This window comes from Oncorhynchus mykiss, chromosome 30, assembly GCF_057628025.1.
Source record: "Oncorhynchus mykiss isolate SJ-2025 chromosome 30, ASM5762802v1, whole genome shotgun sequence".
NCBI lineage: Eukaryota > Metazoa > Chordata > Actinopteri > Salmoniformes > Salmonidae > Oncorhynchus > Oncorhynchus mykiss.
In genome coordinates, this window is record NC_143051.1 from 14,432,501 (window position 1) to 14,451,299 (window position 18,799).

Here is an 18,799-nt window from a genome sequence, read left to right on the forward strand (position 1 = left end):
GGAGTTGCAGCGATGAGACAAGACTGTAACTACCAATTGGATACCACGACATTGGGGAGAAAAAAAAGGGGTAAAAAAAAAAAGGAGATCAAGTGACATCTAACTGTTCACTTAAATTAAGATATCAATTAATACACTGTTAACTTAAGATATCAATTAATACACTGTTAAATTAAGATATCAATTAATACACTGTTAACTTAAGATATCAATTAATACACTGTTAACTTAAGATATCAATTAATACACTGTTAACTTAAGATATCAATTAATACTGTTAACTTAAGATATCAATTAATACACTGTTAAATTAAGATATCAATTAATACACTGTTATCTTAAGATGTCAATTAATACACTGTTAAATTAAGATATCAATTAATACACTGTTAACTTAAGATATCAATTAATACACTGTTAAATTAAAATATCAATTAATACACTGTTAATTTAAGATATCAATTAATAAACTGTTAAATTAAGATATCAATTAATACACTGTTAAATTAAGATATCAATTAATACACTGTTAACTTAAGATATCAATTAATAAACTGTTAAATTAAGATATCAATTAATACACTGTTAAATTAAGATATCAATTAATACACTGTTAACTTAAGATATAAATTAATACACTGTTATCTTAAGATGTCAATTAATACACTGTTAAATTAAGATATCAATTAATACACTGTTAACTTAAGATATCAATTAATACACTGTTAAATTAAAATATCAATTAATACACTGTTAATTTAAGATATCAATTAATAAACTGTTAAATTAAGATATCAATTAATACACTGTTAAATTAAGATATCAATTAATACACTGTTAACTTAAGATATCAATTAATAAACTGTTAACTTAAGATATCAATTAATACACTGTTAAATTAAGATATCAATTAATACACTGTTAAATTAAGATATAAATTAATACACTGTTAAATTAAGATATCAATTAACTGTTAAATTAAGATATCAATTAATACACCGTTAAATTAAGATATCAATTAATACTGTTAACTTAAGATATCAATTAATACACTGTTAACTTAAGATATCAATTAATACACTGTTAAATTAAGATATCAATTAATACACTGTTAAATTAAGATATCAATTAATACACTGTTAAATTAAGATATCAATTAACTGTTAAATTAAGATATCAATTAATACACCGTTAAATTAAGATATCAATTAATACTGTTAACTTAAGATATCAATTAATACACTGTTAACTTAAGATATCAATTAATACACTGTTAACTTAAGATATCAATTAATACACTGTTAACTTAAGATATCAATTAATACACTGTTAAATTAAGATATCAATTAATACACTGTTAACTTAAGATATCAATTAATAAACTGTTAAATTAAGATATCAATTAATACACTGTTAAATTAAGATATCAATTAATACACTGTTAAATTAAGATATCAATTAATACACTGTTAAATTAAGATATCAATTAATACACTGTTCAATTAAGATATCAATTAATACACTGTTAACTTACGATATCAATTAATACACTGTTAACTTAAGATATCAATTAATACACTGTTAACTTAAGATATCAATTAATACACCGTTAACTTAAGATATCAATTAATACACCGTTAACTTAAGATATCAATTAATACACTGTTAACTTAAGATATCAAGTGTTGTTGATGATTGGCACTTCTTGACTATTTTCACAGCTGGAAAAGAAGAGAATGAATAACAAAAGCAATGACGTCATTCAGTGGTTTTCCTTTGTTCAGTTCATTCTGTCGTTTTCCTTTGTTCAGTTCATTCTGTCGTTTTCCTTTGTTCAGTTCATTCTGTTGTTTTCCTTTTGCTCAGTTCATTCTGTTGTTTTCCTTTGTTCAGTTCATTCTGTCGTTTTCCTTTGTTCAGTTCATTCTGTTGTTTTCCTTTGTTCAGTTCATTCTGTTGTTTTCCTTTGTTCAGTTCATTCTGTTGTTTTCCTTTGTTCAGTTCATTCTGTTGTTTTCCTTTGTTCAGTTCATTCAGTGGTTTTCCTTTGTTCAGTTCATTCAGTTGTTTTCCTTTGCTCAGTTTATTCTGTTGTTTTCCTTTGTTCAGTTCATTCTGTTGTTTTCCTTTGTTCAGTTCATTCTGTTGTTTTCCTTTGTTCAGTTCATTCTGTTGTTTTCCTTTGCTCAGTTTATTCTGTTGTTTTCCTTTGTTCAGTTCATTCTGTTGTTTTCCTTTGTTCAGTTCATTCTGTTGTTTTCCTTTGTTCAGTTCATTCTGTTGTTTTCCTTTGTTCAGTTCATTCTGTTGTTTTCCTTTGTTCAGTTCATTCTGTCGTTTTCCTTTGTTCAGTTCATTCTGTTGTTTTCCTTTTGCTCAGTTCATTCTGTTGTTTTCCTTTGTTCAGTTCATTCTGTCGTTTTCCTTTGTTCAGTTCATTCTGTTGTTTTCCTTTGTTCAGTTCATTCTGTTGTTTTCCTTTGTTCAGTTCATTCTGTTGTTTTCCTTTGTTCAGTTCATTCTGTTGTTTTCCTTTGTTCAGTTCATTCTGTTGTTTTCCTTTGTTCAGTTCATTCAGTGGTTTTCCTTTGTTCAGTTCATTCAGTTGTTTTCCTTTGCTCAGTTTATTCTGTTGTTTTCCTTTGTTCAGTTCATTCTTTTGTTTTCCTTTGTTCAGTTCATTCTGTTGTTTTCCTTTGTTCAGTTCATTCTGTTGTTTTCCTTTGCTCAGTTTATTCTGTTGTTTTCCTTTGTTCAGTTCATTCTGTTGTTTTCCTTTGTTCAGTTCATTCTGTTGTTTTCCTTTGTTCAGTTCATTCTGTTGTTTTCCTTTGTTCAGTTCATTCTGTTGTTTTCCTTTGTTCAGTTCATTCTGTTGTTTTCCTTTGTTCAGTTCATTCTGTTGTTTTCCTTTGTTCAGTTCATTCTGTTGTTTTCCTTTGTTCAGTTCATTCTGTTGTTTTCCTTTGTTTAGTTCATTCTGTTGTTTTCCTTTGTTCAGTTCATTCTGTTGTATTCCTTTGTTCAGTTCATTCTGTCGTTTTCCTTTGTTCAGTTCATTCTGTTGTTTTCCTTTGTTCAGTTCATTCTGTTGTTTTCCTTTGTTCAGTTCATTCTGTTGTTTTCCTTTGTTCAGTTCATTCTGTTGTTTTCCTTTGTTCAGTTCATTCTGTTGTTTTCCTTTGTTCAGTTCATTCTGTTGTTTTCCTTTGTTCAGTTCATTCTGTTGTTTTCCTTTGTTCAGTTCATTCTGTTGTTTTCCTTTGCTCAGTTCAGTGGTGATATGTTTGTTGGAAATAATTTAAGGCCTTTAAACACCAAGTCCGTTCTTTGGAACAAGTCCAGATTTTGGACAAAATAAAATCACATCGGGGTTCATAAAAAAGGGCCTTTTCGGCATCAGTTTAATTATAATTTGACATTAATTGTAATTTATCATTCATTTTAATTTGATGGTATTAAGTTTTGACGACCTTTCTATTCCTCAGAGGGCTAAAACTATGGGTCACCCCCACCAACACCATCACCAACACCAACACCCCGGAGCTGTCGCCAACAGCAACATGGATCCCACCATAGGTCACATGATGGAGATGATGTCACCGCGGCAACGACACACTCACCTGCAGCAGCCTCATCAGCACCTGCAGCAGACTCTGCCCATCTCCTACCAGCAGCACTGCCACGCCTCTCCACATCACCTGGGAAGCGCCCACAGCCAGGGGCACCAATCAGGGAATGTGCTGCATCATCAGGTTCACCAATCACCTCCCTCGCAACTGCAGGCCAGCCACACCCACCAAACCTCCCCTCAGCTGCCCCTCCACGCCATAGCTGTTCAGGTACAGTACTACTTAGGTGTTGTCATGACAATTCAAAAATCAAATTAAACTTTATTTGTCACTTGCGCCGAAGACTTTATCGTGAAATGTTTACTTACAAGCCCTGAACAAGAAGAGTTAAGAAAATATTTACCAAGTAGACTAAAATAAAAATTAATAATAAAAAGTAACACAGTAAGTATAATGATAATGAGGCAAAATACAGGGGGCACCGGTACTGAGACAGTGTGCTGGGTACAGGTTAGTTGAGGTAATTTGTACATGTAGGTAGGGGTGAAATGACTATGCATAGATAATAAACAGTGAGTAGCAGCAGTGTACAAAAGCGAGGGGGGGTCAATGTAAACACCAAGGAACTTGAAGCTCTCAACCAGCTCCACTACAGCCCCGTTGATGTTAATGGGGGCTGTTCGGCCCTCCTTTTCCTGTAGTCCACAATCATCTCCTTTGTCTTGCTCACATTGAGGGAGAGGTTGTTGTCCTGGCACCACACTGCCAGGTCTCTGACCTCCTCCCTATAGGCTGTCTCATCGTTGTCAGTGATCCGGCCTACCACTCTGTATCATGTTTTGTTAGTTCAACATGAGGGTTAACAAGTGGTTGCCGTCATCACAGTTTATTGCCACTGTTACGTACTTATTATGACACTAATGTCTATACCTTATCACAGAGGATTAAATCAAGTGTTCCAGGTTCTTAGTCAATACTGCATCATGAGGATGGTGTGTTGTACAGTCATCCCAGCAGACACATTCCCTGCATGCAGGCCAGGTGGCTGGAGGACGTCGCAGGAGGTCTGTGGGCCAGGACCCAGACGAGCGCAGGCAGAAGTTCCTGGAACGCAACAGAGCTGCGGCCACGCGATGCAGACAGAAGAGGAAGGTCTGGGTGTCTGCTCTGGAGAAGAAGGCAGAGGAGCTGACGCACAACAACATGCAGCTCCAGGTAGGTTTACACACACATACACACACACACACACACACACACACACACACACACACATACACATACAGGCGTACAGTGGGGAGAACAAGTATTTGAGACACTGCCGATTTTGCAGGTTTTCCTACTTACAAAGCATGTAGAGGTCTGTAATTTTTATCATAGGTACACTTCAACTGTGAGAGACGGAATCTAAAACAAAAATCCATAAAATCACATTGTATGATTTTTAAGTAATTAATTTGCATTTTATTGCATGACATAGGTATTTGATACATCAGAAAAGCAGAACTTAATATTTGGTACAGAAACCTTTGTTTGCAATTATAGAGATCATACGTTCCCTGTAGTTCTTGACCAGGTTTGCACACACTGCAGCAGGGATTTTGGCCCACTCCTCCATACAGACCTTCTCCAGATCCTTCAGGTTTCGGGGCTGTCGCTGGGCAATACGGACTTTCAGCTCCCTCCAAAGATATTCTATTGGGTTCAGGTCTGAAGACTGGCTAGGCCACTCCAGGACCTTGAGATGCTTCTTATGGAGCCACTCCTTAGTTGCCCTGGCTGTGTGTTTCGGGTCGTTGTCATGCTGGAAGACCCAGCCACGACCCATCTTCAATGCACTTACTGAGGGAAGGAGGTTGTTGGCCAAGATCTCACGATACATGGCCCCATTCACCCTCCCCTCAATACGGTGCAGTCGTCCTGTCCCCTTTGCAGAAAAGCATCACCAAAGAATGATGTTTCCACCTCCATGCTTCACGGTTGGTATGGTGTTCTTGGGGTTGTACTCATCCTTCTTCTTCACGGCGAGTGGAGTTTAGACCAAAATGCTCTATTTTTGACTCATCAGACCACATGACCTTCTCCCATTCCTCCTCTGGATCATCCAGATGGCCATCAGCAAACTTCAGACGGGCCTGGACATGTGCTGGCTTGAGCAGGGGGACCTTGCGTGCGCTACCGAATTTTAATCCATGATGGCATAGTGTGTTACTAATGGTTTTCTTTGAGACTGTGGTCCCAGCTCTCTTCAGGTCATTGACCAGGTCCTGCCGTGTAGTTCTGTGCTGATCCCTCACCTTCCTTATGATCATTGATGCCCCACGAGGTGAGATCTTGCATGGAGCTCCAGACCGAGGGAGATTGACCGTCATCTTGAACTTCTTTCATTTTCTAAGAATTGTGCCAACAGTTGTTGCCTTCTCACCAAGCTGCTTGCCTATTGTCCTGTAGCCCATCCCAGCCTTGTGCAGGTCTACAATTTAGCCCTGATGTCTTTCCACAGCTCTCTGGTCTTGGCCATTGTGGAGAGGTTAGAGTCTGTTTGATTGAGTGTGTGGACAGGTGTCTTTTAAACAGGTAACGAGTTCAAACAGGTGCAGTTAATACAGGTAATGAGTGGAGAACAGGAGGGCTTCTTAAAGAAAAACTAACAGGTCTGTGAGAGCCGGGATTCTTACTGGTTGGTAGGTGATCAAATACTTCTGTCATGCAATAAAATGCAAATTAATTACTTAAAAATCATACAATGTGATTTTATGGATGTTTGTTTTAGATTCCGTCTCTCACAGTTGAAGTGTACCTATGATAAAAATTACAGACCTCTACATGCTTTGTAAGTAGGAAAACCTGCAAAATCGGCAGTGTATCAAATAGTTGTTCTCCGCACTGTACACACACATACATACACACACATACATACATACACACACATACACATACACACACATACACATACACACACACACATACACACACATACACACACACACATACACATACACACACACACACACACACACACACATACACACACACATACACACATATATACACACACATACATACACACACATACATACACATACACACACACATACACATACACACACACATACATACACATACACACACATACATACACATACACACACATACATACACATACACACATATACACATACACATACACACGCATACACATACACACACATACATACACACACATACAAACACATACATACACACACACATACACATACACATACACACACACACATACACACACACATACACACATACATACACACACATACACGCACATACACGTACACACGCACACACACACACAGACACACGCACATGCACACACGTACACACACATACACACACAAATTGTCAAAGACTCAAGTCACCCAAGTTATAGACTGTTCTCTCTGCTACCGCACGGCAAGCGGTACTGGAGCCTCAAGTCTAGGTCCAAAAGGCTCCTTAACAGCTTCTACACCCAAGCCATAAGACTGCTGAACAATTAATCAAATGGCCACCCGGACCCCCCCTCCCACTTACATGTACAATTTCCCTCAACTAACCTGTAACCCTGCACATTGACTCGGTACCTGCACCCCAATGTATATAGCCTCATTATTGTTATTTTATTGTGTTTTTATTGAATTTTTTACTTTCATTTATTTAGTAAATATTTTCAGAACTCTATTTCTTGAACTGCATTGTTGGTTATGGGCTTGTATGTATGTATGTATGTATGTATGTATGTATGTATGTATGTATGTATGTATGTAAGCATTTTGCAGTAAGGTCTACACCAGTATTCGGCGCATGTGACAAATACAATTAGATTTGATTTGATTGTCACAGTGTCATTAATGGCTCTTTCCCTCTGTCCATTCCAGAATGAGGTGACCACTCTGAGGTCAGAGGTTGGTCAGCTGAAGCAGATCCTGCTGACCCATAAAGACTGTCTGGTTACCGCCCGCCAGAGAGAATCACAGGGGTACCTCAGTGAGTAACACCCCATCCCCAAAACATCCAGAGTTACACCCCTACCCTCTACAAAACACAGACCCCTATCCCAGAACCACAAGGATACATATGGTACCATCTCCAGCTGTCCATGTTGTCCCATGTGAATTTAATGGGCCTGCTACACTGGACACGTCACATTTTCAGAGTGTCAAACCCTCCTATTCATCTCAATGAAACCTGGGTGTGAGCAGCATGCCACGGCTCTGTGAGAGGCCCGTGCTGCTCTGGTACTATTTTAATGAATTCACGGCATGACTCACGCCCGAGAACACTTGATGAAGTGCCTTTCACAGGGTAGCAGCTAAAAGCCTCATGTTTTCCCAACGCCCCAGTGGAGATCCCCTGTGAGGGTCAAACATCCAGGTGTCTCAGACACACAGGTCTACATTCTCACCGTAGCTGGTACATAAGGTTAAAAAGTGAGACTAAACCCACGTTGCACCTTGATGACTGGATTTAAACAACCATGATGTGTATCCTTGTAAGAATGACTATCTATGTAACCACTTAGTACATGTTCTGCAGTTATACAGACAGATATGCTTCATTGGTATATTTTCTGTTTTTGCTTTATTTGCTGTATATTCTACTGTAATGCAAATGTCAAAATAAATGAGCTATTTTCCTTATTTGAATTGTACATGAGTTTTCATTCATGATATAATGTAGGACTACTTTCATTTCTAGTGACATTTTTTTTTTTTTACATATGTTTTTATTGTAGACTTTCCTCTGGACACAGATCGTACACAGGGAGAGAGAGAGGGAGCCGTCTAACATTAGCCAGGTCAATTTGATTGACAGCTGTCTCTGTGCCCCAGGTCCAGGGAGTTCGACAGGAAGTCCGTCCCCCCTGTGTCCCGGGTTGCAGCGGCAGGCCATCCAACCCAACAGCATCTCCACCTCCTCAGCCTCCTCAGATTAAAAATGAAAGCATGGATGGCTGAATTTCATTAGTTCACAAGAGTTGGATCCAGGGTTGCCCATGCACACACAGGGTTTAATCCCTGGTTCCAAGGGGTTGAATCAGTTCTAGAATCAGCTCACCCTTCCCATAATCATTGGTGGTTGCATCTCAGTAGTCTAAATGGCTCCCTCTCCTGCTCTCCTAGCCTCAATGGACACAGGTATGACAGAACTGGACTGACTGGCCTCTACAAGCCTTGAGTCTCTGCTACCGTTGCACATTTACAGTGACTTTCCTGAAATTCCAGAAATCCCGGTTGGACGATTCCCGGATTTCCTGCTTATTGCCTCCTGATTTCCGTAAAACCTGTGAATTTTGGTGAAGTTACAGAATTGTTGCAACCCTAGTCTATGTCTCTCCAACACTGTGATGATAGTCACATGTAAATTGGATCATATTGTGTCTTTAGGAATCTCAGTCAATCTATGTGTCTCTGTTAGTGTGAAATCAGAAATCCAAGTACTGCTCTAGGACTGTTCCAACCTGGGCTCTGTGTGCAAACATACCTGTTATTATGTCCTTTAGCTTAAAGTAGTGACTGCATACAGTTTTGTTAATGGTCCCACATGGGAGTCAACCCCACAACCCTGGCATTGCAAGCACCACCATGCTGTACCAACTGAGCCACACGGGACTTCATCGCGTCAGCTTGTTCTCAGAATGTGACATGGTTAGGTCTTGGTTAGGTTTTGGTTAGGTCTTGGTTAGGTCTTGGTTAGGTGTTGGTTAGGTCTTGGTTAGGTGTTGGTTAGGTCTTGGTTAGGTTTTGGTTAGGTCTTGGTTAGGTCTTGGTTATGTTTTGGTTAGGTCTTGGTTAGTCTTGGTTAGGTCTTGGTTAGGTCTTGGTTAGGTTTTGGTTAGGTTTTGGTTAGGTCTTGGTTAGGTTTTGGTTAGGACATGGTTAGGTTTTGGTTAGGACATGGTTAGGTCTTGGTTAGGTTTTGGTTAGGCCTTGGTTAGGTCTTGGTTAGGTTTTGGTTAGGCCTTGGTTAGGTCTTGGTTAGGTTTTGGTTAGGCCTTGGTTAGGTTTTGGTTAGGACATGGTTAGGTCTTGGTTAGGTTTTGGTTAGGACATGGTTAGGTCTTGGTTAGGTCTTGTAACTTATGACACCACCAGAACCAGACCATGAAAGACTCTCGGGCTTAAAACTAGCCTGTAACTATGGCCCAGAGTTGTGTATATGCTACAGTATGTGTGTGTGGTTGCATATGCAACCCAGGTCTCTCTGAAATGCAGAACGCGATATATCGGTCTATATCAAGACATGTGAACAGAGTGTCCTTGTTTTGTAATGATGTAATGCAGAGCCTCCTTGTAATGATGTAATGCAGAGCCTCCTTGTAACGATGTAATGCAGAGCCTCCTTGTAATGATGTAATGCAGAGCCTCCTTGTAACGATGTAATGCAGAGTATAATGTGTGGTACCTTATTGCATGTCACCTGACCAGGATAACCCCTGACCCTTTGTGTAACTCCTGAAAAGCACTTACTAGTTTCCTACAGGGTATTTATCATGTTAACTAGGCACACGCAGTGCATCGCCCTATAACCAGTATCTATGTGTCTTTCTGTATTGGGATTGTGTTTTGTTAATTTTTTTTTTTTATTATTATTATTTTTTTTACATATATTGACAATTGCTACAAACTGAAAATAAAAGCACATATTCTCTGGTATCTTATTGTGATTTTACTGGTTGCCTCCTCCATCAGTAGATCTGAGGAGAAATTTGTATTTGATCCAATGGGCCTATCAGATGAATGGTCTAGCCTGCCTCCTAGTGATCTGTTCTGGAACTGTAGACAGTTGGAGCCACCCCGATTAAACAATACTCAATTTGATGGTGTCAAAGGTCAGAGATCACAGATCTGGGTTGATTTACCCCATCCATAGCTTAGTTTTAGCAGGTTGAGTGAAAGAAAGGGGAAGTTAGAGTCAGTAGGGGGCACGCCCAATCCACTATAGTTTAACAAAAAGAAACATATCAGCCTTAACCAAATAGGAATTATATAGAGTTTCTGTTTCATATATCAGACAGTGTTTCCTGGTCTGTGTGTCTGTCTGTGTCTGTTGTTATGGTAACACACTATTTTAAGACTTGGGGTGTGAAACTGATCTGACCTGAGAGTCTACACAAAGACCTAACTATTGCCAGACTGTTTTTGTCTTGAAACACACACACACTCTCTCTCTCTCTCTCTCTCTCTCTCACACACACACATGATGAAATGTGTACACATTTGTTCTCTATAAATGAATATATAGCAATAAGTGGTGTTTCCTCAGGTCAAAAAAAAATATCCCAATGCACTGCCCTGTGTAGGGTGCCATCTTTCAGATGCGACGTTAAACGGGTGTCCTGATTCTCTGTGGCCACTAAAGATCCCATGGCTCTTATCATAAGAGTAAGGGTGTTAACCCCAGTGTCCTGGCTAAATTCCCAATCTGACCATCATGGCCCCCCAATTCACCCCTAGCTCACAATTGGCTCATTCATCCCCCTCCTTTCCCTTGTAACTATTCGCCAGGTCGTTGCTGTACATGAGAATGTGTTCTCAGTCAACTTACCTGGTAAAATAACGGTCAAATATAAATACAATTACAATTTTATGAAAAAAAATGAAAATAAGATTGATGAACTTCCTGACTTTTTTGTAAAAATACCACGACTGTTTATTTATTCATATTGGAACCAAACACACAAGGGACTTCAACCATTATTTGAAAAGGTATCCATCTTATTTTCATACAGACAAATGGACCATAGGTCTAACTGTCACATTGTCAGGGATGTTGTTACTTACTTGCCTGTAGCACAATACATAGTTGAGTACAAAAGTATAAAAACAACATATAAAACAGATCATTCTAAGTATTTTTCTGCCAACCAGCAGCTATTTTTATTTTCAGGCACATTAGAAATGATATTTTATACACAATTGTACAAAAATGAATGTCTAATACTCTAATATTAGCACCAGATGAAATCAGGTAATATTCTCTTTATCTCTCTCTCTCTCTCTCTCTCTCTCTCTCTCTCTCTCTCTCTCTCTCTCTCTCTCTCTGTCTCTCTCTCTTTCTCTCTCTCCCTCTTTCTTTCTCTCTCTCTCTCTCTCTCTCTGTCTCTCTCTCTCTCTCTCTCTTTCTCTCTCTCCCTCTTTCTTTCTCTCTCTCTCTCTTTCTCTCTCTCCCTCTTTCTTTCTCTCTCTCTCTCTCTCTCTCTCTCACACACACACACACACACACACACACACACACACACACACACACACACACACACACACACACACACACACACACACACACACACACATACACACACACACACACACACACACACACACACACAGGTGCAAGGAAATTGGAGAGGAAATGCGTGAGGCTTAGAGGAAGTCGAGGAAGTCAGTGGGATTGACTTCCTGTAGAGTCTGGATCAGCACTGATGAGCTCAGCTGTTTGGTCGCCCACAAACACAACCCTGGTCATAACACCACCCTAACTGTGGTTCTGCTGTGGTCATAACACCACCCTAACTGTGTTTCTGCTGTGGTCATAACACCACCCTAACTGTGGTTCTGCTGTGGTCATAACACCACCCTAACTGTGTTTCTGCTGTGGTCATAACACCACCCTAACTGTGGTTCTGCTGTGGTCATAACACCACCCTAACTGTGGTTTTGCTATGGTCATAACACCACCCTAACTGTGGCTGTGCTGGGGTCATAACCAGGGCTGCATACCAGGGCCAGATTAATGCAGGGGATTACCGGGGTTGAAGCTCCTTGGCCCAGGGCCGTGGGGGGCCCAAAAGGCAGCAAAAAAAGAAATGCAAAATAAAATAATGATATACTGCATATATTATATATACAGTATATGCTATATACGTCAAATATATATCATTTTTACTGCGACCGCCAACCAGTTAAATAAAGGTTCAATAAAAAAAAATTAAAAATAAAACACAGGACGATTCAGGAGCCGGCTCTCAAGGAGAGTAGACAGCCTGATGCTGCTCTGATAATCGTCAGATGGGGGGAGAGGAATAGGTAGGGGGGCACATGTGGATAACTGGGGGGCCCTGCCTTGATTGGTAACTGCATAATAAATACATGTGACTGGCCAATTAGGGCTCCCAAGAGGCAATCATTTAAATGTATATAATAATATTACTTTTTTTGCTATTATTTGTTTATTATTATTTTAGCCAAGTGTCTTAAAAGGGTGTTTGGCCACCATGAGCTGCCAGAACAGCTTCAATGCTCATTGGCATAGAGTCTATAAGTGGACCTAAACCATGCCAGGAAAATGCACCCACAGCATGACATATTATTTGTAGCCCTCATTTACTCAAGTGTTTCCTTTATTTTGGCAGTTACTGGTTGCCTACAGTCGGGAAGGCCGCGATTTGGCCAGCATGCGCGCGCAAATATACTACTTGTTGCGTTTGTGGCCATAGACAAATAATCCACAGAGTTTTGGGACCTCTTACCCTGGCAATTGGACTATTCAACTGATGGGTACACTAGCAATGGCTGCAAGTCCTGATTTGAATGTACATTTCTATGGATTGTATTACTATGGTCGGTTGTAGCTGTCTGTTTGACTTTTGCAAATTTCAAAAGACAATTGCAGGAAAAATGTCAAGTTTGGAAAGCAAATGCATACCACTGAAAAGAGAAGACTAGTCTATCTGTAGAACCAATAGAACAACTCCCAGCAACAGCAGCAATGTTTTTCAAAGTAGCTCATCTTGAGATAAGCTGTTGCCAAGAGGAGAGCATCGGCCATCACCATGAGTAGTATCTTATGGCTACATCTTCATCATTAGGTGAGTCAGTGTGGCACTGGACATGTCATTTAGTAGCCTACTGTAGCCTATAATATATACATATATATATATTGTCTCCTAATATTGTACGATGTGTGTGTTGCTTCATTGGTCGGGGCTGTTGTTTGTGTTGTTGTGTGTGTTGTGTGTGTGTGTGTGTGTGTGTGTGTGTGTGTGTGTGTGTGTGTGTGTGTGTGTGTGTGTGTGTGTGTGTGTGTGTGTGTGTGTGTGTGTGTGGTTATAACACCCTGGCTGTGGTCCTGCTATTGTGGTGAAGTGCCCTACAGTGCAGGTTCAAATCCAGTCCAGTTCTGTTTCTGTCTCTGCAGCACCTCAGACATCCTCCTGAGGATGTTCCTTCCTTGTAATGGTGTCTTGGTGTTCTCACGTTCTAGATAAGGGTTCTACTTTTGGATTGTCTAATGGCTCACAATAACATGAATAGTATATATTGGTCACACAGAGCAATTGTTTTTCATGTTCTACACTCTTAGAAAACGAGTTCCAAAGGGGTTCTTTGGCTGTCTCCACGGGACAACCCTTTTTTGTTCTAGGTAGCACTGTTTTTTCTAAGAGTGTATGTCTCTAGGGTTCTACTAATCACAAAACCTCTGCATGTTGCTGTTGTCTCTACGGGTGGGGCTGTTGTCAAGGAAACGGTCGCAGGAGAACTCAATGAGGTCTCCCCCTTCCTCCAGGGTTCCGAGCCGTGGTTGCCGGCTGCTCTGGAAACTGGTAAAGTCAGTCGACACAGCCGCCGTCGTTGCCATAGAGCCGCGGAACGGTCGCCGCGTGGAGTACATGTGACGCACATGCACCGCCGACTTCCTCCTTTTCAGCTTCCGCATCAAAGTCTGCCCTAGCCAGGCTCCACCAATCACCAGCAGGAGGATGGCGTTGATGGCCAGCGTTGCAATGGTGACTAGGTGGAGATCGGAAGTCAGTGTCCCTTGGCGACGAGACTCCTCTGGGAGAGTGACCAATCCAGCGCAGTGGTCCCTGGGTGCCACCTGACACACGGCCCCTCCCACCACCCCCTCCACACACACCATGTAGGTGACTTCTGGGCGGAGTTCTCGTAACATCACCGACCGCGCCCCGCCACGGGCATACACATAGCGAGGGAAACGGCCAGATGTCCCGAACCGGTCGAACAGCAAGCGGTAGTGGACCTCGTCTAGTCCCGGTCCGGATCCCGGTGTGAATCGGAGGTGGTGGCGTGTGGTCCAGTGGACTGTGGCCGTGCTGGAGGCGACCTGGTCGACGGTCACGTTGGTGAGAAAGTGACGGTTGAACATACAGGGGTCTGTCATTACTGGTAGACCATCCTCCTGACCGCCTCTGAGAAGGTCAAACCGCTCCTCTGAGGTGGTGAGGAGCTCTGTGATTGGTCCACTGAGACGGTTTCCATGGCTATTTTGGCTGTCAAGTGTCTGAGGCACGGTTATGGTTGGGTCCATGGGGTTGATGAGCAAAGGCGCTTGTGTTTGAGGAATACCACGGCCCAGAACGGAACCCCGCCTCCCTTTCTCACGCTTCCCAGCAGAAGGTCGCGACCTGGGGCTAGCGGATATTTTCTTCCTCCTTTTCCTGTCCAACGACAGGGATTTGTCCCGCTCCTCTTGCCCTCCCTGTTCCTGATGGATACCTACTTCCTGTTCTCCCTCCTTTCTCTCCTCTTCCTCTCTACCCCTGTTCTCTTCCTCTATGGCCTTCATCTCCACTCCTTCTCTACTCCCAATTCCCCTCTGCTCTTCTACATCCTTCCTCACCTCCCCCTCTCTCATCATCCTCTCCTCCACCTCCTTCTCCAGGACCCCCCCACCTCTGCTCTCCTCAGGCCCAATTTGGGTCTCACACAAGTGGCTCCAATTCTCTTGTGTCTGTAACTGGGAGCTGTTGACATAATCCAGATACTTCCCGTTCAGTGTCGCTGGGTGATGACACTGCACGAAAACAGTCAGCAGCTTCCCTTGAGAGTGCGCCGACGTCATCCACTGTTTCAGCTCGCTCAGGCGGCAGTCACACGTCCAGTTGTTGCCATGGAGATCCAAATCGTAAAGGCGGCTGTTGAGGGCGAAGATGTGACCGGAGAGGCTCGTGAGTCGGTTGTCTTTGAGTTTTAAAACCCTCAGGTGCTTTAGTTTTTTAAAAGCCATCGAGTTCACAGTGGAAATGTGGTTGCGACTAAAGTCCAGCTCCTCGATTTGCTCCAGCGGGTCAAGAAGTCCCGCGGGAATATCTTCCAGCTCGTTCCCATCCATCAGAAACTCTCTCACGCTTGACAGCCCCTTCAAAGCCTCGCTCTCCAACCGGGAGATGTTGTTATTGCTGAGGGATAGTTTAGAAAGCTTTTTCAGATTTTGAAAAACGTGGTTTCCGACGTATTGTATTTCATTTTCAGAGAGCAGCAAGGTAGACAGTGACCTGAGCTGGGAGAACGTAAACACATTACGCACGGCCGCCTGTTTGTTCTGCGCCAGGTTGAGAAAGCGCAGTTTGATGAGCTTGGAAAAGGCATTTCTGTGAATGTGGCTCAGCTGGTTCGATTCTAGATGGAGATAATGCAGATTGGTCAAGCTCTTGAACACAGAGTCCTGTAACAGTTCTATGGCGTTCCCATCCAACCTCAGCCTCACAACGCTCTCTAAGTTACCAAACAGCTCTGGAGTGATATTCTTCATGTTATTGTTATTGCCATACAAAGTTGTCAGTTTTTTCAATGACTGTAACGTTCCTGGAGGTATTGTTGATATCAGATTGTTGCCCAAATACAGCTCCTCCAATTTGGAGAGCTTTTCAAACGCTTTAGGGTGAATGGTCTGTATTTGATTATACTGTAAGTTCAACCTTATAAGATTTCCATACCGAGTGAAGTCGAAGGCAGTGATGTTACCAATGAAGTTTCCCCCGAGGCTGAAGACAAGTACGTCCTCTGGGACCCGCGAGGAGGGCACCTTGGGTACCGCGCGAAGCCCTCGGTTTGTGCAGAGGAGGTGCTGCGCGTGCTGGCAATCGCAGCGCTCCGGACAGAAGCCGCTTGCGGGTGACGGTGAGAGAAGCCCGTCACAGGAAAAAAGGACAAAGCAGATGACCGCCACAAAATTACCGGTATCCATTCCCAAACGGCAGTTGGAACAACCTTCTGATGCAGCATTCCCCTTTGTGTTTAAGTGCAGTTACCCCGACTCTCCACTCTCCCTTTCGCGTCTGATATATCCATTATCCACTTGTTGCTCCAAAAAATGGGGAGCGGAAGTTTCTCTGCACAAAGTTTAGTGTGCAGAAGTGTCTGGATCCATGGTTATGCAGCGTTGTCCATATACTAAGTTAATTTGTGCGCTGCGATGTTATGCCGTGTGAGGAACGCTTACCTCCCCAGAATGCTCCATCCCCCAATTGGTCATCTGGTGCAAATTACAGACGTGCACAAAACGCAGGGTTCAGGCGCAGAGCACACACACACACTCACACACACAAATGCTCAACCCCTCCCCCGCAACTCCCGTCCCCGCCAAGACCAGATGTGAACAGCGCCTGGCGCACAGGATACAGAGCTGCGCGCGCAAATACGCACAAGCGCGCGCATGAACACACACGTGTGTCACACACACACGCGTCCTCTGAAACTAATCAAATGCGTGGGAGAAAGGTACGCATATATCTTGTTGTATTCGAGGCAGAGAGAGAGAGAGACGTGACCGAACCCTTTGACCAAGTTTTCTGCACGCCCCCGCACCACCGGGGGTCGCGAGGCAGGATTCTATACTTGGCATAGAGAAAGCAGACGGGAAGCCTTCCTTCCCACGAGTGTCCCCCTGACTGACTCAGTCCCCCTGACTGACTCCCTCCTCGCACACGGTTCAAAGTGCATAATGGAGCAGTACAGGCAGCCAATCACCTGAGGAAGAAAAGACAGAGAGTGTGGAACTGAGATAACCTAGCTCACACAAAAGAACAACACCTTAAAACTGTGTTACTGCTGTTATTAATACACTTCTACAAGATAGAGAATATTGAAGTATGAGAAAAATAAAGAAAGATATATTGCAGGTCATTTACCCATGCCCTCATCAATGAACACCAGCTAATTCAAGATGGTCGGTCGGGGGGCTATTTCAAACACATATGGTTTACATTATACAAGAGGAATTCAGGTCATGGTGCCTGTGTTAAGACTACAGATCACTGCCAAATCATTGTTTAGGATCTCATCTTGAAAGACGGGGTACAAAGCATGGTCTATGTTCAGTGCAGTGAGCCATGTAGCAGACAGTCATGTAGTGAACTGTAGGTTGTAGTCTAGTCATGTAGTGGACTGTAGGCTGTAGGTTGTAGTCTAGTCACAGTGAGCCATGTAGCAGACTGTAGGCTGTAGGTTGTAGTCTAGTCATGTAGTGGACTGTAGGTTGTAGTGTAGTCATGTAGCAGACTGTAGGTTACGGTGTAGTCATGTAGTGGACTGTAGGTTGTAGTCTAGTCATGTAGTGGACTGTAGGTTGTAGTGTAGTCAAGTAGTAGACTATAGGTTGTAGTGTAGTCATGTAGTAGACTGTAGGTTGTAGTGTAGTCATGTAGTGGATGTAGGTTGTAGTGTAGTCATGTAGTGGACTGTAGGTTACGGTGTAGTCATGTAGTAGACTGTAGGTTGTAGTGTAGTCATGTAGTGGACTGTTGGTTGTAGTGTAGTCATGTAGTGGACCGTAGGTTACGGTGTAGTCAAGTAGTGGACTGTAGGTTGTAGTGTAGTCATGTAGTAGACTGTAGTTTGTAGTGTAGTCATGTAGTAGACTGTAGGTTGTAGTGTAGTCATGTAGTAGACTGTAGGTTGTAGTGGAGTCATGTAGTGGACTGTAGGTTGTAGTGTAGTCATGTAGTGGACTGTAGGTTGTAGTTTAGTCATGTAGGGGACTGTAGGTTGTATTGTAGTCATGTAGTGGACTGTAGGTTGTAGTGTAGTCATGTAGTAGACTATAGGTTGTAGTGTGGTCATGTAGCAGACTGTAGGTTACGGTGTAGTCATGTAGTGGACTGTAGGTTGTAGTCTAGTCATGTAGTGGACTGTTGGTTGTAGTGGAGTCATGTAGTGGACCGTACGTTACGGTGTAGTCATGTAGTGGACTGTAGGTTGTAGTCTAGTCATGTAGTGGACTGTAGGTTGTAGTGTAGTCATGTAGTAGACTATAGGTTGTAGTGTAGTCATGTAGTGGATGTAGGTTGTAGTGTAGTCATGTAGTGGACTGTAGGTTGTAGTGTAGTCATGTAGTAGACTTTAGGTTGTAGTGTAGTCATTTAGTAGACTAGGGTGTAGTGTAGTCATGTAGTGGACTGTAGTTTGTAGTGTAGTCATGTAGTAGACTGTAGGTTGTAGTGTAGTCATGTAGTAGAC

The 18,799-nt window shown here is 42.2% G+C and overlaps 2 protein-coding genes across 2 annotated transcripts in view; one reads left to right on the forward strand and one right to left on the reverse strand.

The window, feature by feature from the left end:
- Positions 1-10,250, forward strand: part of LOC110487967 (cyclic AMP-responsive element-binding protein 5) — a 34,535-nt gene extending 24,285 nt beyond the window's left edge. Inside the window, exons 7-10 of the mRNA XM_090227440.1 lie at positions 3,489-3,842; positions 4,578-4,787; positions 7,481-7,589; positions 8,435-10,250. Of these exons, the coding sequence (XP_090083566.1) occupies positions 3,489-3,842; positions 4,578-4,787; positions 7,481-7,589; positions 8,435-8,538 (777 nt within the window). The 3' untranslated portion in view covers positions 8,539-10,250. The remainder of the gene's footprint in view (positions 1-3,488; positions 3,843-4,577; positions 4,788-7,480; positions 7,590-8,434) is intronic.
- A 3,320-nt stretch (positions 10,251-13,570) lies between these two features.
- tril (TLR4 interactor with leucine-rich repeats) lies at positions 13,571-17,456 on the reverse strand. Its single transcript, XM_021559897.3, has one exon. It carries the CDS (start codon positions 16,527-16,529, stop codon positions 14,007-14,009), a length of 2,523 nt encoding a protein of 840 aa, XP_021415572.1. The 5' UTR covers positions 16,530-17,456; the 3' UTR covers positions 13,571-14,006.
- Positions 17,457-18,799: the final 1,343 nt, after the last annotated feature.

Excerpts from the sequence above, each read along its gene's own strand:
- tril (XM_021559897.3), bottom strand. The coding sequence starts at position 16,529 with ATGGATACCGGTAATTTTGTGGCGGTCATCTGCTTTGTCCTTTTTTCC.